The 16055-nt window shown below is 40.1% G+C and overlaps 1 protein-coding gene across 1 annotated transcript in view; it reads right to left on the reverse strand.

The window, feature by feature from the left end:
- CSMD1 (CUB and Sushi multiple domains 1) overlaps positions 1-16055 on the reverse strand; it is a gene marked incomplete at its 3' end in the record, with an annotated part of 1679169 nt that overhangs the window by 1333198 nt on the left and 329916 nt on the right. Inside the window, exon 2 of the mRNA XM_079726547.1 lies at positions 15473-15689. Coding sequence (XP_079582673.1) covers positions 15473-15689 — 217 coding nt within the window. The remainder of the gene's footprint in view (positions 1-15472; positions 15690-16055) is intronic.

Raw genomic sequence — 16055 nt, forward strand, 5'->3', positions numbered from 1 at the left:
CATAGACAAGTCAAAGAGCTAAACTATTAAACTTCAGAAGAAGGCATCAAGGAAAATATTTGTGATGTTAAAGTATGCAAACATTTTTTATATTTTGCATAGTCATAAAACAATAAATATATTGTTAAATTGGACTTTATCAAGATTAAAAACAGTTGTTCAAAATACACCATTAAGAGAATGAATCTGGGAGAAATCATCTATAACACATATATCACTGGAAGAAAATTTTAAGAGACATGTCACAAATGAAGGTATATGAATGACCAGTAAGCGCATGAAAAGATACTAACATTAGTCATCAGGGAATGTAATTAAACCGCTATAAGGTAACTCTCCATTACACACTCATTAGAGCAACCAAAATTAAAGAGCAGATATACCGAATACAGGCAAACGTGTGACGCAGCTCGAATTCATAACTACTGCTGGGAATGTAAAAGTTTACACCCCGTGGGAAATGTTTTGGCCATTTCTTCGAGTTAAGCTTCACCTATCATATGACCCATCTATTCCACTCCTAGGTATCTGCCCAAAGAAATTAAAACAATTGTCCAAAATACCGCCTCCAGTCTTGTGTAAAGAAATCTAGAATGTTCCCCATCCAAGTTGGGCTATTTACATACTAGAGTTCTAACTCAGAAACACAAGATTTTCAGAAAAAATCCTGGCAAATCCACTACCTAGTAATTATACAAACTTTATTCATTTAAAGTGACTGAAAACGTACATACACGATATGACAAACCATATCATTGCAATGCAAGGTATAATAAGAAAAGGCGAGCTCTAGTCCAGAAGACACCTTTGAAATCTTAACAAACCTCTCCATTTTCAAAGGGAAGTATCTGAACCCTGCCCAGCTCCCAGCTACTTCGGGGCCAGGTGTTTTGCGGCTGCCTCTGTTCATTACTCTGGAATTACCAACACATGGAGTTGACAAGGCTAGGATTGTTAATTAACCTTCTAGGGCAGAGGCCACAAGCTGCTGCTAGCCCTGTATAGTTCCCGAACTGTAGTTCTTTTTTGAAATAAGAAAATAATGAGCGTCAGGCCGCAGAGGACCCTCCCGTAAGGCCGCCAGATACCCCGGTTGCTGTCAGCTCTGCCCGCCCTCAATGGCCTGTCCACAGCCATCATCTCTCTCCAGACCCGAGTACGAGGCTCTCCAAACCCCACGGGCCCCGAGTCCACGCCAACCACAGACCGTGTCACTCTCCCCCGCCCAGGTAGCTAAAGGGGAGGGGACCACAGTTCTGCTCCAGCCTGGCGCACACAAATCTAGCCTGATGGAGGCCCCACCCCAGATGCCCTAGGGGTGGGCCTCCAGCTCAGGGGCACAAACCAACTTTCCGAAACCGCAGCATGAAGCCCAACCGTGGCTCAGTACTCACACCAGACCCAGGAGACTTTGCCACCAAAAGACGCCTTCCCAGCACAATGTGGGTCCAAGGGTAAACACGGCTCTTACTCTGGAACCCAGGGTGTCCTAACCAGGACAGAGGCTCGGCTGGTCCTCGGGCACCCAGGGCTCCCGACAGTACTGTACTGTCAGTTCAGTACACCTCGGGCAGCCGGCGAAGAAGTCAACGCAAACGTACAGTCACACATAGAGAAAAACCCAAAGAAAAACCCAGGAACTCACTTGCATCCTCGGGCGTGCTGTTCCTCCCAACAGCCAGCGGCGGGGTGTCTCAATGCTTCCCAGGAAACCACCGCGGGGGTCCTGGAGTCCTTCTCCTGGAGAGTAGCCCCGCGTCTTTGCACACTCCCGAGCCCCGTCGACTTCCAGCCCCTCTACAGGGGACCCTCCAGCAGGAAATCTTCTTTCGCACACCGTGGGGCACGCCCGCAGGCCGGGGCCTGGTCCTGGCGGGGGTACTGAGAGCTCCCCAGGAAAGCAAACAGGAGCCCGGAAGATGCGCTGTGCAGCTTGGGGCGTGCGGGCAGCAAGTGTGGGTCGCGACGGAGGAGGGCGGGAGAGAATGCCCGAGATGCGCCGACGGACGCGGGCGACTCAGAGAACCGCAGAGTTCACTTGGGGAGCCGCCGCAGGGCTCAGCGTCCCGCCAGGAAGCCGACCGCAAGGGCTCTCGGGAGCTGTGCGCGGCCCTAGTTAACCTCTTACCAATCAGGGGAGTTCCCTTAATCGGGAAGTAATTGGAAACTGCTGTGGATAATTGGAAGCAGCCCCAGCTAGTCAGGCCCGCGTTTCTGCTTGGCTGCCATTGGCTGTAGCTGAGGAGCTGGTGCCGCGTTGATACTGACCACGACCTCACCAGGGGGTCTCGCCACTGTCTCACACCTGCTCTGTTTCACGTATTCGCATCCTCCTCCTGGTTCCAGCAGGCCTGGGAGTTCGAGGCCCTGCTCTAACAAGGCGCAGAGGAAGACGCGTCAGTCACAAGGGCGCCCCCCTTGGCCTTTGCTGGTAGTGCGGGTCCATGGGGGTGGAGGTGGCCTGGGGTTCAGGCACCCGCGCGCCTTGACACTTAAAAGGGATGTCAAGGGGGATAACGGCCACGGAGGGTCCGTGAACAGCTGTGAGAAACAGAAGCTGCCTCCTTGAAGGAAGACACTTTGAGAAACTTTCAGGAGGCCCCCATTTCGTTTATCTCAATTTTCCTCTTTGGGCTGAAAGGTGACAGGTTGTACGAAACGTTCACTTGTATCCTTTCTTGCTCACTCTCTGATTCTCCCTCTTGAGGGGAACATACCCCTGTTCATTGGGGGACTGTTTCCTTGAAACAGAGAGCCAGCTATACAGATTCTGGGTTTATACTAGTGATTTCTAAAATAAAAAATAACGAGTAGTACTGATGAGTAGCAGTCTAACTATAGCCACAACCCTACGTCTTCCGTGTGAGGGTTTAGTGTGGGATCAATACAATCTTTGAGCTTGGGAAGTTGTACTGAGAACAAGGTTGAGAGACAAAATTGTCTGATCTTCCACTGATTGTGAACCAGAGGCCAACAAGAGCTGGCCTCTGGGCAGGAAGCCAAGGAAATTCAATTCGGGTCAGAGACCCAGGGGGCGGAGGTTGGGAGGGCAGGGCTCCAGATCATTCTGAGGAAGTTCACACAGGCAGGCTTTATTCCCCACTCATTTAAGGACCCTCCCCAAGCTGCCTCCCCCTCAGGGCATGTATGAACCAAAGAAAGGCTGTGAAGGTTTGATTCACTTATATCTACCACCTGGAATCTATGAGCAACTTTCTGAACCCTGCTTGAGTTAATACTTCAGGTTCTAAGAGGTAAACCAGGGGAGATGTAAGCCAGGACAAAACTGAGGTTCAGAAAAGGGCCAACAGCTCCGCTCCTGGAAACCTTATTTGAAAGAATTTTCTAAATTTAGAGGCTTCTGGGCTGTAAACACTCTTAATCGCTTATACAATTTTTATATATAATGCTGCTGCCTAGTTAAATGCACAAACTCATAAAATGTCTAAATATCAAGATTACTCCAGGATAACAGTTTTTAAAGGTTTGAAACAAGATGGCTTCTAAGATAAATATTTGCCTTTTGATTATTTTTCAGTACATTCAGATACAAAGTCAATCGTATTTACATGCACAGGGTGGGTGACTGTTTATTATAGTAAAAGAAAGAATTGTTTTAAGTTCTAACTAATACCCTATTCCTTTTTTTAAATTTTGTGAATTGAAAGTGTATAACACACTTTTGTATATAGTGTTCATTCCTTTACAATTATTTTGTAAACAACTAATGTACATTTATTCAATCAAAACGCACTGGTTTAGTGTGTTCTAACTGCTTAGCTTCTGTTGGGGATAAAAGAATAAATCAGTACAGGTTTTGCTATCCAAACACTTAAAAGGGGCGGGGAGAGAAAAAGTAAATTTTAAACTTAAAAAAAATCATTCATTGGGCTTCCCTGGTGGCGCAGTGGTTGAGAGTCCGCCTGCCGATGCAGGGGACACGGGTTCGTGCCCCGATCCCGGAAGATCCCACATGCCGCGGAGCGGCTGGGCCCGCGAGCCATGGCCGCGGAGCCTGTGTGTCCGGAGCCTGTGCTCTGCAACGGGAGAGGCCACAGCAGTGAGAGGCCTGCGTACAGCAAAAAAAAAAAAAAAAAAAAAAAAAAAAAAAAAAAAAAAAAATCATTCACCTACAAATCTAGTCATCCACACAAAATTAATTTAAAATCTTGGAAATTCTAAGAAATCTGATTATTTATAGCTCCTTCTTGCTTTTTACTATGGAGAGCTTCCCAGTAAGTCATTTGAACAGACTATTTTTGCAGATTCACTATTATACAGAATAATAAAATTCAATTAATATCTTACCGACTTTTGGACACTTTATGTTTCTTTTCCCAGAAACCGAGGACTGAAATAATAATAATAATTTTATTTCCTTTTGAAAGAGAAGGTAAAAATGATTCTTGGTGAAATCTGATGATGTGTAATAAGGTGGAAATCCCATTTGCTTGCTGACACAATCCTGCAGGAGACCCCATCATTTTCGATCACTTCAATCAGTCCATCTGCCTAGCTACCTCTGCACAGCAGAAATGTAACTGTCAGGTCCAGAGAGTTCTCGTTTACCTTTTTCAGCTTGGGTCTTCGAATAGAAAAAACAATATAGAGAGAAATGTAGAGGCCAGATATACATAGAGGTACAGGTATAGATGGTTACAGCTACAGATGGTTGTATACAGATGGTTTGCTGCTGTAAATCGGGAATTTTCATCCTTGGCATTTTTGACATTTGGTGGAAGACAATTCTTTGTCATATGGGGCTGTCCTGTATGTTGTCCTGTGTGTTGTAGGCCATTCATCAGCATCTCTGTACTGTACCTGCCACATCCTAGGAGCATCCCCACCCAACTGTGACAATAATGTCGTCAGACATTACCAAATGTCTCCTGGGGCATAACATCACCTCTGGTTGAGAAACACTGATATAAATATAGATATAGATTAATAGATGGGAGAGAGAGAAAAAAACATCAAAATGGAGATATTCATAGACACAGAGAGAGAAATAATTGCCTCCACAAGAATTCCAAAGACAGAGCATACATACTTACAAAAAAGAAACCACTGAAACGCTGATTCAAATAGATATATGCACCCCAACATTCACAGTAGCACTATTTACAATAGCCAAGATATAGAAGCAACCTAAGTGTCCACTGACAGGTGAATGGATAAAGAAGATATGGTACAACCAGTCAGAATGGCCATCATCAAAAAATCTACAAACCATAAATGCTGGAGAGGGTGTGGAGCAAAGGGAACCCTCTTGCACTGTTGGTGGGAATGTGAATTGATACAGCCACTATGGAGAACAGTATGGAGGTTCCTTAAAAAACTAAAAATAGAATTACCATACAACCCAGCAATCCCACTACTGGGCATATACCCTGAGAAAGCCATCATCCAAAAAGAGTCATGTACCAAAATGTTCATTGCAGCACTATTTACAACAGCGAGACATGGAAGCAACCTAAATGTCCATAGACAGATGAATGGATAAAGATGTGGCACATACATACAATGGACTATAGCTCAGCCATAAAAAGAAACGAAACTGAGTTATTTGTAGTGAGGTGGATGGACCTAGAGACTATCATACAGAGTGAAGTAAGTCAGAAAGAGAAAAACAAATACCGTATTCTAACACATATATGTGGAATCTAAAAAAAAAAAATGGTTCTGATGAACCTAGGGGCAGGACAGGAATAAAGACACAGATGTAGAGAATAGACTCAAGGACACAGGGAGGGGGAAGGGTAAGCTGGGACGAAGTGAGAGAGTGGCATGGACATATATACACTACCAAGTGTAAAACAGATGGCTAGTGGGAAGCAGCTGCATAGCACAGGGAGATCAGCTAGGTGTTTTGTGACCACCTAGGGGGGTGGGATAGGGAGGGTGGGAGGGAGGCACAAAAGGGAGGGGATATGGAGATATACATATGCATATAGCTGATTCACTTTGTTATACAGCAGAAACTAACACACCATTGTAAAGCAATTATACTCCAATAAAGATGTTAAAAATAAATAAATAAATAAGAAGATATGGTACATATATACAATGGAAAACAACTCAGCCATAAAAAAGAATAAACTTTTGCCATCTTCAACAACATGGATAGACCTGGAGGGTATTATGCTTAACGAAATAAGTCAGACAGAGAAAGACACATATTGCATACTTTCACTTATATGTGGAATCTAAAATATAAAAGAAACACGTGAATATAAGAATGAATATAACAAAATAGAAACAGAGACAGAGGGGAAGCTAGTGGTTACCAGTGGGAAGGGGGAAGACGGGGGGGTGGGATAGGGGCAGGGGATTAAAAGGTACAAACTACTATGTATAAAATAAATAAGCTACAAGGATATACTGTATAACGCAAGGAATATAGCCAATAGTTTATAGTAACTACAAACGGAGTACAACTTTTAAAAATTGTGAATCACTATGTTATACACTTGAAACTCATATAATATTGTACATCAACTATATCTCAGTTCTTAAATAAAAGGGTAACAATAACAAAACCTCCCCTACCCCTGGCCTGCTGTGAACACTAAGAGAGCCATACTTTTTCTGGATTAAGGCAGCATTTTATCTTGACTAAAATTACAACGGCTGGTAGGCAGCCCTCTGGGAGCCCTCAGGGTGGACAGATGCCTTTATTCTCCTTCCCACAGCATCCTTGAAATCACTACAACATGCTGCAATTATATACAAGAAAGGCATACCCAGGGTTCCACCATCATCCAGAATTTGATGTGTTTTATTATGAGATTACATATTGTTTATTCAAGAAAATAAAATATTGAGTGAAATTGGACAATCCAATACTACTGTAATTTATAAATGTAAAATATAGTGAGAGATCTCTTCATATCAGCAAATAAAGATCCCATTCATTATTTTTAATGGTACATGGTAACACATATATCCTCTAACTTATTTAACTAGTCTCTATAGAAGGATAGACATTCTTGAATTTGTTTTTAATACTATCAGAATGCACCCATAAGCATTTCATTCCATGTGTTTTGTCATATTTGAAGGTAATTTTGTAGAATAAATTCTTAGCTGGACTTGCTGAAGGAAAGAGCTTGTACATAATTTTTACATTTGAGAGAAATTTCAAAATTCTATCCAAAAATAACTGCTGCAATTCGTAATTCTACCAACAGGATATAAAGGCATTTGTCTAATACCCTCAAAAACTCTGAGTCATCAAAAATTTTAAAGTTTTGCCATTCAGAGTGGTGAGATATATTGCATTCCTGTTTTAATTTTCTTGAAATACACTTATTACCATGGATTGTTATATTTGAACTCCTTGTTCATACTTTTACCTGGTTTTCTATTAAATGATTTATCTTATTCCTTATAGTTCTGAGAGTGTATGTTATAAATTAAGAAAATAACTCCCGTCTCTCATACTACTGTAAATCCTTTTTCTCAATTTGTCATTTGGCTTTTGGATTTTAAATTTTAAGAAGTCAAATTCTTCAGTCATTTTCTCCATGACTTCTAAATTATGTGTACTGAAGAAGTTTTTTCTGGTATTTTTATTATTGCATATTAATATTTAAATTGATGATCCAACATATTTATTTTAAGTAGTAAAGACAAGATTTTATATTATAAAGTTGTGTCTACTTTCACGTTCCCATGACCAATACCTCAAAATAGCTTTGTCTGCTGAAAATGCAGTCCTGTCGCAAAGTATTTATTAATCTTCTTTTTCTTTCATCCTCTTTTTGAAACTCTGAATGACTTTCCATATGTCTACATTTATGCAAGAGAAATGTCCTAGGAGTTGGGGGCTTTTGGAATATTTTCCTCACACATATATTTATGATTATTCAAAAGACTCCTTTGCCCATATTAATATGGTTTGCTACTTTCAAAATGACCAAGATACTGAAATGAACCATCCATTTTTGGCTCAGGCAAAAACACCACCACAGCATGAATGGTAGTGGTCAGAATTCAGATACATGTTAAAACATGCTTACAGTTTTGCAGACATGGTTCTACCTATCTCCCTTAAATGCTTTATATTTTATCTCCAGGATTTCTAATTACTAGAAACTTAATCATTTTTGTTAATAAATATGAGCCTTATGAAAAAAATATAGTTTTCAACCATATTAAAATCAGCTGGGGGGATTATAGATAAGTACATATTTATACAAATACAAATACAAATATATGTTTAGGCCTCATCCTTGAATCTCTGATTTAACCGGCCTTCTCTTCCACACTAGCCAACTGCAGACAACCAACTTAAAAAAAATAAATTAATTAGTGGACTCTGACTTACCCAATCATTATCAACCTTGCCTATGAGTTGCTAATTCAAAGCATATGCTGAGAAAGGAAATTTGGAAGCTGTATCAAATAAAATGAATTTTTTATTTCATCATCTTAAAACATGTACATGGAATAATCCCCATGGCTGACAGATGCACAAACTCATGGGAACGTGATAGGTTTGTAGGAGACGACCTAACACTGCCACTGTCCCCCTCAGCACCTCTGCACCGTCCCCACTAGGACAGGAGGCCCCCTTTGATCAGATCCCTAAGCATTGGTTGGGCTACTGGGCTTTGACAGCCTGAGGCTTCAGCCCTGGGGGGCGGGCTCTTCTATTGCTTCTTGCGAAGGCGATAAGGCCCACCTCTCTGGGGCCCTCCCTCACTATGTGTTGGTCTCATCAAGCCAGTCATTCCTTCTACTCCCTGACCGTGTGGCTGGCCGAATGTGACAGGATGGCAAGACATGTCTTTGGTATGAGTATGATATTCCAGTCCCTACAGAAGCTTTTATACACACTTCATCCTATGTTTTTCAGAGTCTTAAATGGGGCATGAGTCACCAGCCAAGCTAAAAATAAAATGATGCTTTGATTTTTATCTGACTATGTGTCTGTGAACGGTTCCCTCAGAACCTCATAATGGCAATGGGGGACAGTATGGCAGAATTTAGACACGGCCAGGCCTCTAGTCTAATTTAATCCAAATGCAACGGAAACCCCTTCCTAGCCCTTAAAAGCTCTCAAGTTCTAAACATCACCAGATATAGTTAATATTATACAAATTTCTTGGTTAACACATTCAAACACATTTTTTCAAAAAATGGAAAAAACTGATATTTTAGCATCACTTATTCATGATTTACTGATTTTAACGGCTCTATAACATTCATCTCTTACCTCTTCATTGCCATCACTGTAGAAATTTAGGGGTAAACCTGTAAAAGTTAGAGGAAGATAAAGCCAAGATAACTGCCAAAGCTATTTTCCTAGGACTTGTATTTTACAATAATTATGGGATATATATACTGATTTTCCACATTTGCATGGTACAATTTTCCTTCATAGGTTCATTTTTATTTACTTTTTGAGGTTATAATGGGATTTATTTTCCAAGTTTGATATTATAATGTTATCACATTTGGAAATTGATGTCAACTTCAATTATTTTTGATTTGGGGACAAATTGAAAAAACACGACTTCATATTTAGAGAACATCTACAGGATATAAAAGTCTTTCATGCTCACCTAGAGGAGAGAGTTATATTAAGTCATGCTGGCTTATACACAGAGAGCACAGAGAGGAGTGGTGCTGAATCAGGAATAGCTTAAATCAAAATCATTCCATACGGGCTTCCCTGGTGGCGCAGTGGTTGAGAGTCCGCCTGCCGATGCAGGGGATACGGGTTCGTGCCCCGCTCCGGGAAGATCCCACATGCCGCAGAGAGGCTGGGCCCGTGAGCCATGGACGCTGAGCCTGTGTGTCCGGAGCCTGTGCTCCGCAACGGGAGAGGCCCCAACAGTGAGAGGCCCGCGTACCACAAAAAAAAAAAAAAAAAAAAAAAAAAAAAAAAAAAAAAAAAATCATTCCATGAAGAGTTATTGACTATCTTAAAGTCATACATGTCATCACCAGAGAAGACAGTCGTGGCACATTTCTTGGCCTTGGAGGATGTATGTTCTATTTGTCATACTAGAACACAAAGATATACAACCTTCAACAAAAGGCAACTTGAGAGACAGTGTGATTTCAAAGGAGTGCTTGATTCAAGATCTATGTTAGTTACAAGTGCTAAAGGAGTTCAGAAAAAAAAAAAAAACTTTTTTGGTGGAGTTGTTTTTTTTTTTTTTTTTTTTTTTTTTTTTTGCGGTACGCGGGCCTCTCACCGTTGCGGAGCACAGGCTCCGGACGCGCAGGCTCAGCGGCCATGGCTCACGGGCCCAGCTCTGCAGCATATGGGATCCTCCCGGACCGGGGCACGAACCCGTATCCCCTGCATCGGCAGGCGGACTCTCAACCACTGCGCCAACAGGGAGGCCCGGTGGAGTTGTTTTTTAACTTGGGATGCACAGGGCCAATTTCCTGAAATAAATATAATGTGAAATGGGTTTTGAAAGCTGGATATAATGTAGGCAGGCAGAGGGAAGGATGAAGAATATTACAGTATATTATATTCTCTTATAAGGTCAGATCAAGGAATAACTCATAGACCCCTTCAACTAAATATGAAAACTCCCCTAGCACTATAGCCTGAATGTCTGTGGCCTCCCAAATTCATATGTTGAAATCCTCACCCCCAGCATGGTGGTGTTTGAAGGTGGGAACTTTGGGACATGATTATGGAGAATGTAGCCCTCATGAATGGGATTAGCACCCTTTTAAAAGAGACCCTGGAGACCTCCCTTGCTCCTTGCACCATATGAAGACACTGAAAGCCTAGACACAGACAGCCCCTATGAACCAAGAAACAGGCCCTCATGAGACACCAAATTTGCTGGCACCTTAATCTTGAACTTTCAGCCTCCAGAGCTACAGGAAATAAATCCCCACTGATTTTAAGCCCCACAGTCTGTGGTATCCTATTATAGCAACCAGAGTGGACTGAAACACACAGGGAAAATATGGAAGAGATGGAAGGCCAGAAGTGTACTTTGCACTTGGTAGGGTTCCTTGAATATCAGGGTTACGTTGACTAGAGTGTTTATCTTACTGGCAACATAGAATGAGGACAGGACTGTGGCAAATGTTTCAGAATTAGAGGGGGGTGAGCCTGGGGCCGGCATGTTATCATCTCCATGTACCGGTCAACCTGTGTGCATGGGTCAACCTCGCATAGAATGGGGCTTCGTGTAGCGTTTTCTGTGAGGATCAAAGCAGGTTGTGGTTTATAAAGAGATGTTGCAAAATAAAACATGTAGGGTTAGACTCCTGTGGAGATCTGAGAATCAGGAGGAGGTACAGAGTCAATATGGCCAGAGATTCAAAAAATGGCAGTAATATGACAGCTCATAAAAACCAGTGAGGGCAGGACTTCCCTGGTGGCGCAGTGGTTAAGAATCCGCCTGCCAATGCAGGGGACATGGGCTCGAGCCCTGGTCCGGGAGGATCCCACATGCCGCAGAGCAACTAAGCCCGTGCGCCACAACGACTGAGCCTGTGCTCTGGAGCCCGCGAGCCACAACTACTGAAGCCCACGCACCAAGAGCCCGTGCTCCACAACAAGAGAAGCCACCACAATGAGAAGCCAGCACACCGCAACAAAGAGTAGCCCCCACTCGCCACAACTAGAGAAAGCCCGCGTGCAGCAACGAAGACCCAGTGCAGCCAAAAATAAACAAATACATAAATAAATTTATTTAAAAAAACAAAACAGGAACTAGGGTTTTTTTTTTTTTTTTTTTTTTTTTTTTTTTTTTTTTTTTTTTTGTGGTATGCGGGCCTCTCACTGTTGTGGCCTCTCCCGTTGCGGAGCACAGGCTCCGGATGCGCAGGCTCAGCAGCCATGGCTCACGGGCCCAGCCGCTCCGCGGCATATGGGATCCTCCCAGACCGGGGCACGAACCCGTATCCCCTGCATCGGCAGGCGGACTCTCAACCACTGCGCCACCAGGGAGGCCCAGGAACTAGGGTTTTAATTCTAGATAGCTCAGGAGCAGATTTCTAGTCCTAATTTTGAGTTTAATATTTTCTCTTGGGCTCACAAGAAGTCTTAATTTAATGCTCAATATTTATATACTAAAAGTTAATTTATCGATGGAGACATAAATCACATATGTGTTTGTGTTATATAGATAATCCAAGATGAAACATACATTGTACATTTTTGATTCCTTTAAAGATTCCTTGTTACATAGGGTAAATCATATATTCTTACTAAATTTCAAGTTACAATGTAAACATCAGTAATTCTAACCTCCAAATTCTGTTTTGTTAGTTAGGTATTACATCTAAATCATATGTTACTTATTAAAAGTTCTCTACTGTAGTTACACAAAAGAAATTTCTTTATATAAAATGATCAAGTTGTTAATAAAACAACTGTTTGGTTTTGTTTTTTTTTTTTGCGGTACGCGGGCCTCTCACTGTTGTGGCCTCTCCCGTTGCGGAGCACAGGCTCCGGACGCGCAGGCTCAGCGGCCATGGCTTACGGGCCCAGCCACTCTGCGGCATGTGGGATCTTTCCGGACCGGGGCACGAACCCGTGTCCCCTGCATCGGCAGGCGGACTCTCAACTACTTCGCCACCAGGGAAGCCCTTAGGTAGTTTTTGTTTGTTTGTTTTGGTTTTTTTTTAAGTGCACATTTTGAGCTGATAAAAACAGCGTTTGTACAGAAGTAAAACAACTACAGACCATGAAAGCTCTAAGTGATAACTTTCCTGACAACTCAGTGAATCAGCAGCTCACACATCAATCCTCTCACAAAAGTCCCTTCGTTTGAATTCCAGAGCTGCTTTAAGTGTTGTGAGTTAATCGTATTTGAGAAATAAACAACTGTTCCAAGATATAATGGGAAACAAACAGCATTAGAGTCTCCACCTCAACCCTGTTAATTAGATTTCAATACTATTTATAACGATTTTGCCCATCACCTAATGTTGAAATGTTGCAACCTGCTCACACATTTGCCCTAATAATGAGGAAATTTCCTATTTCACAACATTATTTATTTTCCTATTTCACATCATTCTTTATTCAAATTTTATAATTGTAGAGACGTATAGTGCTTGGCAGTCATTACTGGAATTCTGCTTCTGATATGTTTTGCCAATTTGTTAGGACACCTGGCACGCAGGTGCAGCAATGAAGACCCAACGCAGCCACACACACACAAAAAAATTTTTTTAACTTTAAAAAATAAATAAATAAAATAAATGCATTAAAAAAAATGAAGCTGTTAAAAAATATATTAAAAAATCTAAGTGAGTAAAAGCATCATGATTCATACATATAACTCAACAATATTGACAAAGCTTTCTGAGTCACAGCTACTAATTTATATACTATTCACAGGTACCTCAGGATAAAATACAATGTGTCTAACTGTTCTAACCTTAATATTTCTACTGCTGATCCTGTTATAATACTGAAGATGACAGGTATGCTGTTTTCTAAACTTTATAGTTATTAACCTATAAAGTGATCATAATATCAACTTAAGAACATAAGAGAATGCTAAATTGTCCAAAGACAGGTAGTTGAGCAAATTAACATTTAAGACAGGTTTCCTTTAGAATAGGATAGAATTATAGCAATAATAATAGAGTTATAGGGAATGGAAATATTGACAGAATTTTTTTTTTAATTTTATAAGCAATATGATTTTAATTACTTTGGAAACACCCCTCTTCCCCCGCCCCACCCAAATAATGCCTGAACCTAGAAAGGTACATAAATATGACCAAAAATATTTCAAAATAATAGATTTGAAGATCATTTGTAGTTTTCCCCTCAAAACATGAGTGCTTTACAGCTGGACAGTAAATTACAAACCATATCCAACAGATGATCAATCTGGTTGCATTTGTGACGGCTCCTGGGAAAGTTTTCTTGCGGGAGCTCAGTGCTCTTCCTCACAGAGCAATATTTTTTACTTTCATATGCAATAGGCATTTGTCTTTCATTGAAAGAGAGTTACTTTTTAACACAGAGGCATATGACTTAATATTTGAGTAAACTAGATTCTCTATTTTTTGTCACAATGCTTTCTATTATTACAAAATAGCACTATTCCCTAGTAGAATCATTTGTGCGGATGAAAAGCTAGTAAATAATTAATAGTTAGAAGAGCATGAAAGAGGTTAAGGCATTTCGCATCAAATTAGCAAGGACTGCAAATGTAGATACTCTGTCCAAACATCCAAATGTTGGCCCACACATGTCAGACAGGAAGAAAGAAAGTTTACCTAACAAATCCATAAAGGAGGTAGCTGTATGCAATATGTCTCAGAAAGGGCAACTGGAAAAGTGTTTCTAAAAACAGACAGTAATGTTGGAGATGACTCAGAAAAAACTACAAGGTATTTTATATTTGAAAATGCATAAAGAAATGCAAATAAAATCTATTTGAAATATATTCATATTCTATATTTAACATATTAACTATATAGTTCATATATATTGATATTTTTATATATTAATATTATATATTTATTAATATATTATATACTTACTAATATATACTAATATATATACTATTAATCTATTAACTAGATGTAAAAATACAATTATGCATTTTTATAGCTAGAGATTTTTCTCAATTCACAAAATTGTAAATAAAGTATATCATTTTTGTATATTACTGCTAAGATTAGCATGAATGCCATTTTATTTATCTAAGCAGCACAATTTCTTCTGCCTACTGTCAGTTTTTCTACAAGACCCTATATTCAACAAACTTAATCTCTAATGTAGAATTTTAAAACCAGAGGATAAAGTCTTATTTGCCATATATGTATATATTTAAATATGTTCATCAGTTTGGCTAAGAAATTCCAATTTCTTTGAAAGGGATATTCCTCATTCCTTTGCCAAAATTAAAAAAAAAAAAAAAAGATGAATATATTTGTACAGGTACAATTTTTTTTTCTTGGTGATAAATGAAAAATATAACTTAAAATCATCCCAGGAAATATTTTTCTTTCTTCATGGTAAAAAATCATAGATTAAAAGAGAAAGCTAATGAGGAATGGAATATTTTATGATGGTGTGAACCAAAAATTCTCCAAAGAGTACAATGTTCTTTCATGTTTTTACCCCACCCACCTCCTATGTTCTTTGTATTGAATATATTCTCTGACAATATCAAGGTTCCTTTTGTTGTTCTTTAAATTGTGCTCACTTTGTGCTTTTTCTCTCAAATCCACAGTTGCTTAAAAACAATGGTGTATCATAACTTAAATTACCTTGGCAACAGTGTTTTACAGATCTTGAACAATTTGATACGTATTAATGAAGTCAGTGATTGCTTTCAATAAGAAGTTACGTTTTTAGGGATTGAAAAAAGTGTGCACAAAGCTCCAGTCTTTAATTTTTCTTTATAGTAACTAAAATGTTCTTTTCTGAAAACTAAATTCAAATGTTAATCCTAATTAAGTTTCACAATCTGAGTATGTCAAACCTCATCTATTATAGGAAGAGCCAACACTTTACCTCACTTTCAAATTCCCTTGTTGGAGCTGTCCATCATACACCGATAAAATATCAAAGTCTTCTTCAAGAGCAAAGGTGTGGAATGACAATTGTATCCGATTGCGTTCTCCAGTGATGATAATCCAGGTGCAGTTAGCATAGTTTGGGTAACCATGGGGAAACCCTGGACTCTCAATGGTGCCATTGGGACCCTGGACTAAGCCTCCACAGTTCTGACCTGAAAAAGAAAACACACCAAAAAGCATATAAGTTTGGCCTATCTTTAGTATATTCTTTTTAAAATTTTCCAACCATTTTGGTAATTGTTTTTTTGGCCACACCATGTGGCTTGCAGGATCTTATTTCCCCGACCAGGGACTGAAGCCAAGCCACTAGAGTGAAAGCCCAGAATCCTAACCACTAGGCCACCAGGGAACTCCTTGGCCAATTTTTATAATGACTTATTGTGTGATCCTTCATGCACAAATATTGAATGATAAATTGCAGTGGTGTTCCCCAGTGTTAAAAGATATAGAATAACTCCTCCGTAAAAAAAAAAAAAAAAAAAGAAGAAGAAAAAGAAGGAAATATACAACATTTGGGA

The sequence above is a fragment of the Hyperoodon ampullatus genome, assembly GCF_949752795.1.
Source record: "Hyperoodon ampullatus genome assembly, chromosome: 20".
NCBI lineage: Eukaryota > Metazoa > Chordata > Mammalia > Artiodactyla > Ziphiidae > Hyperoodon > Hyperoodon ampullatus.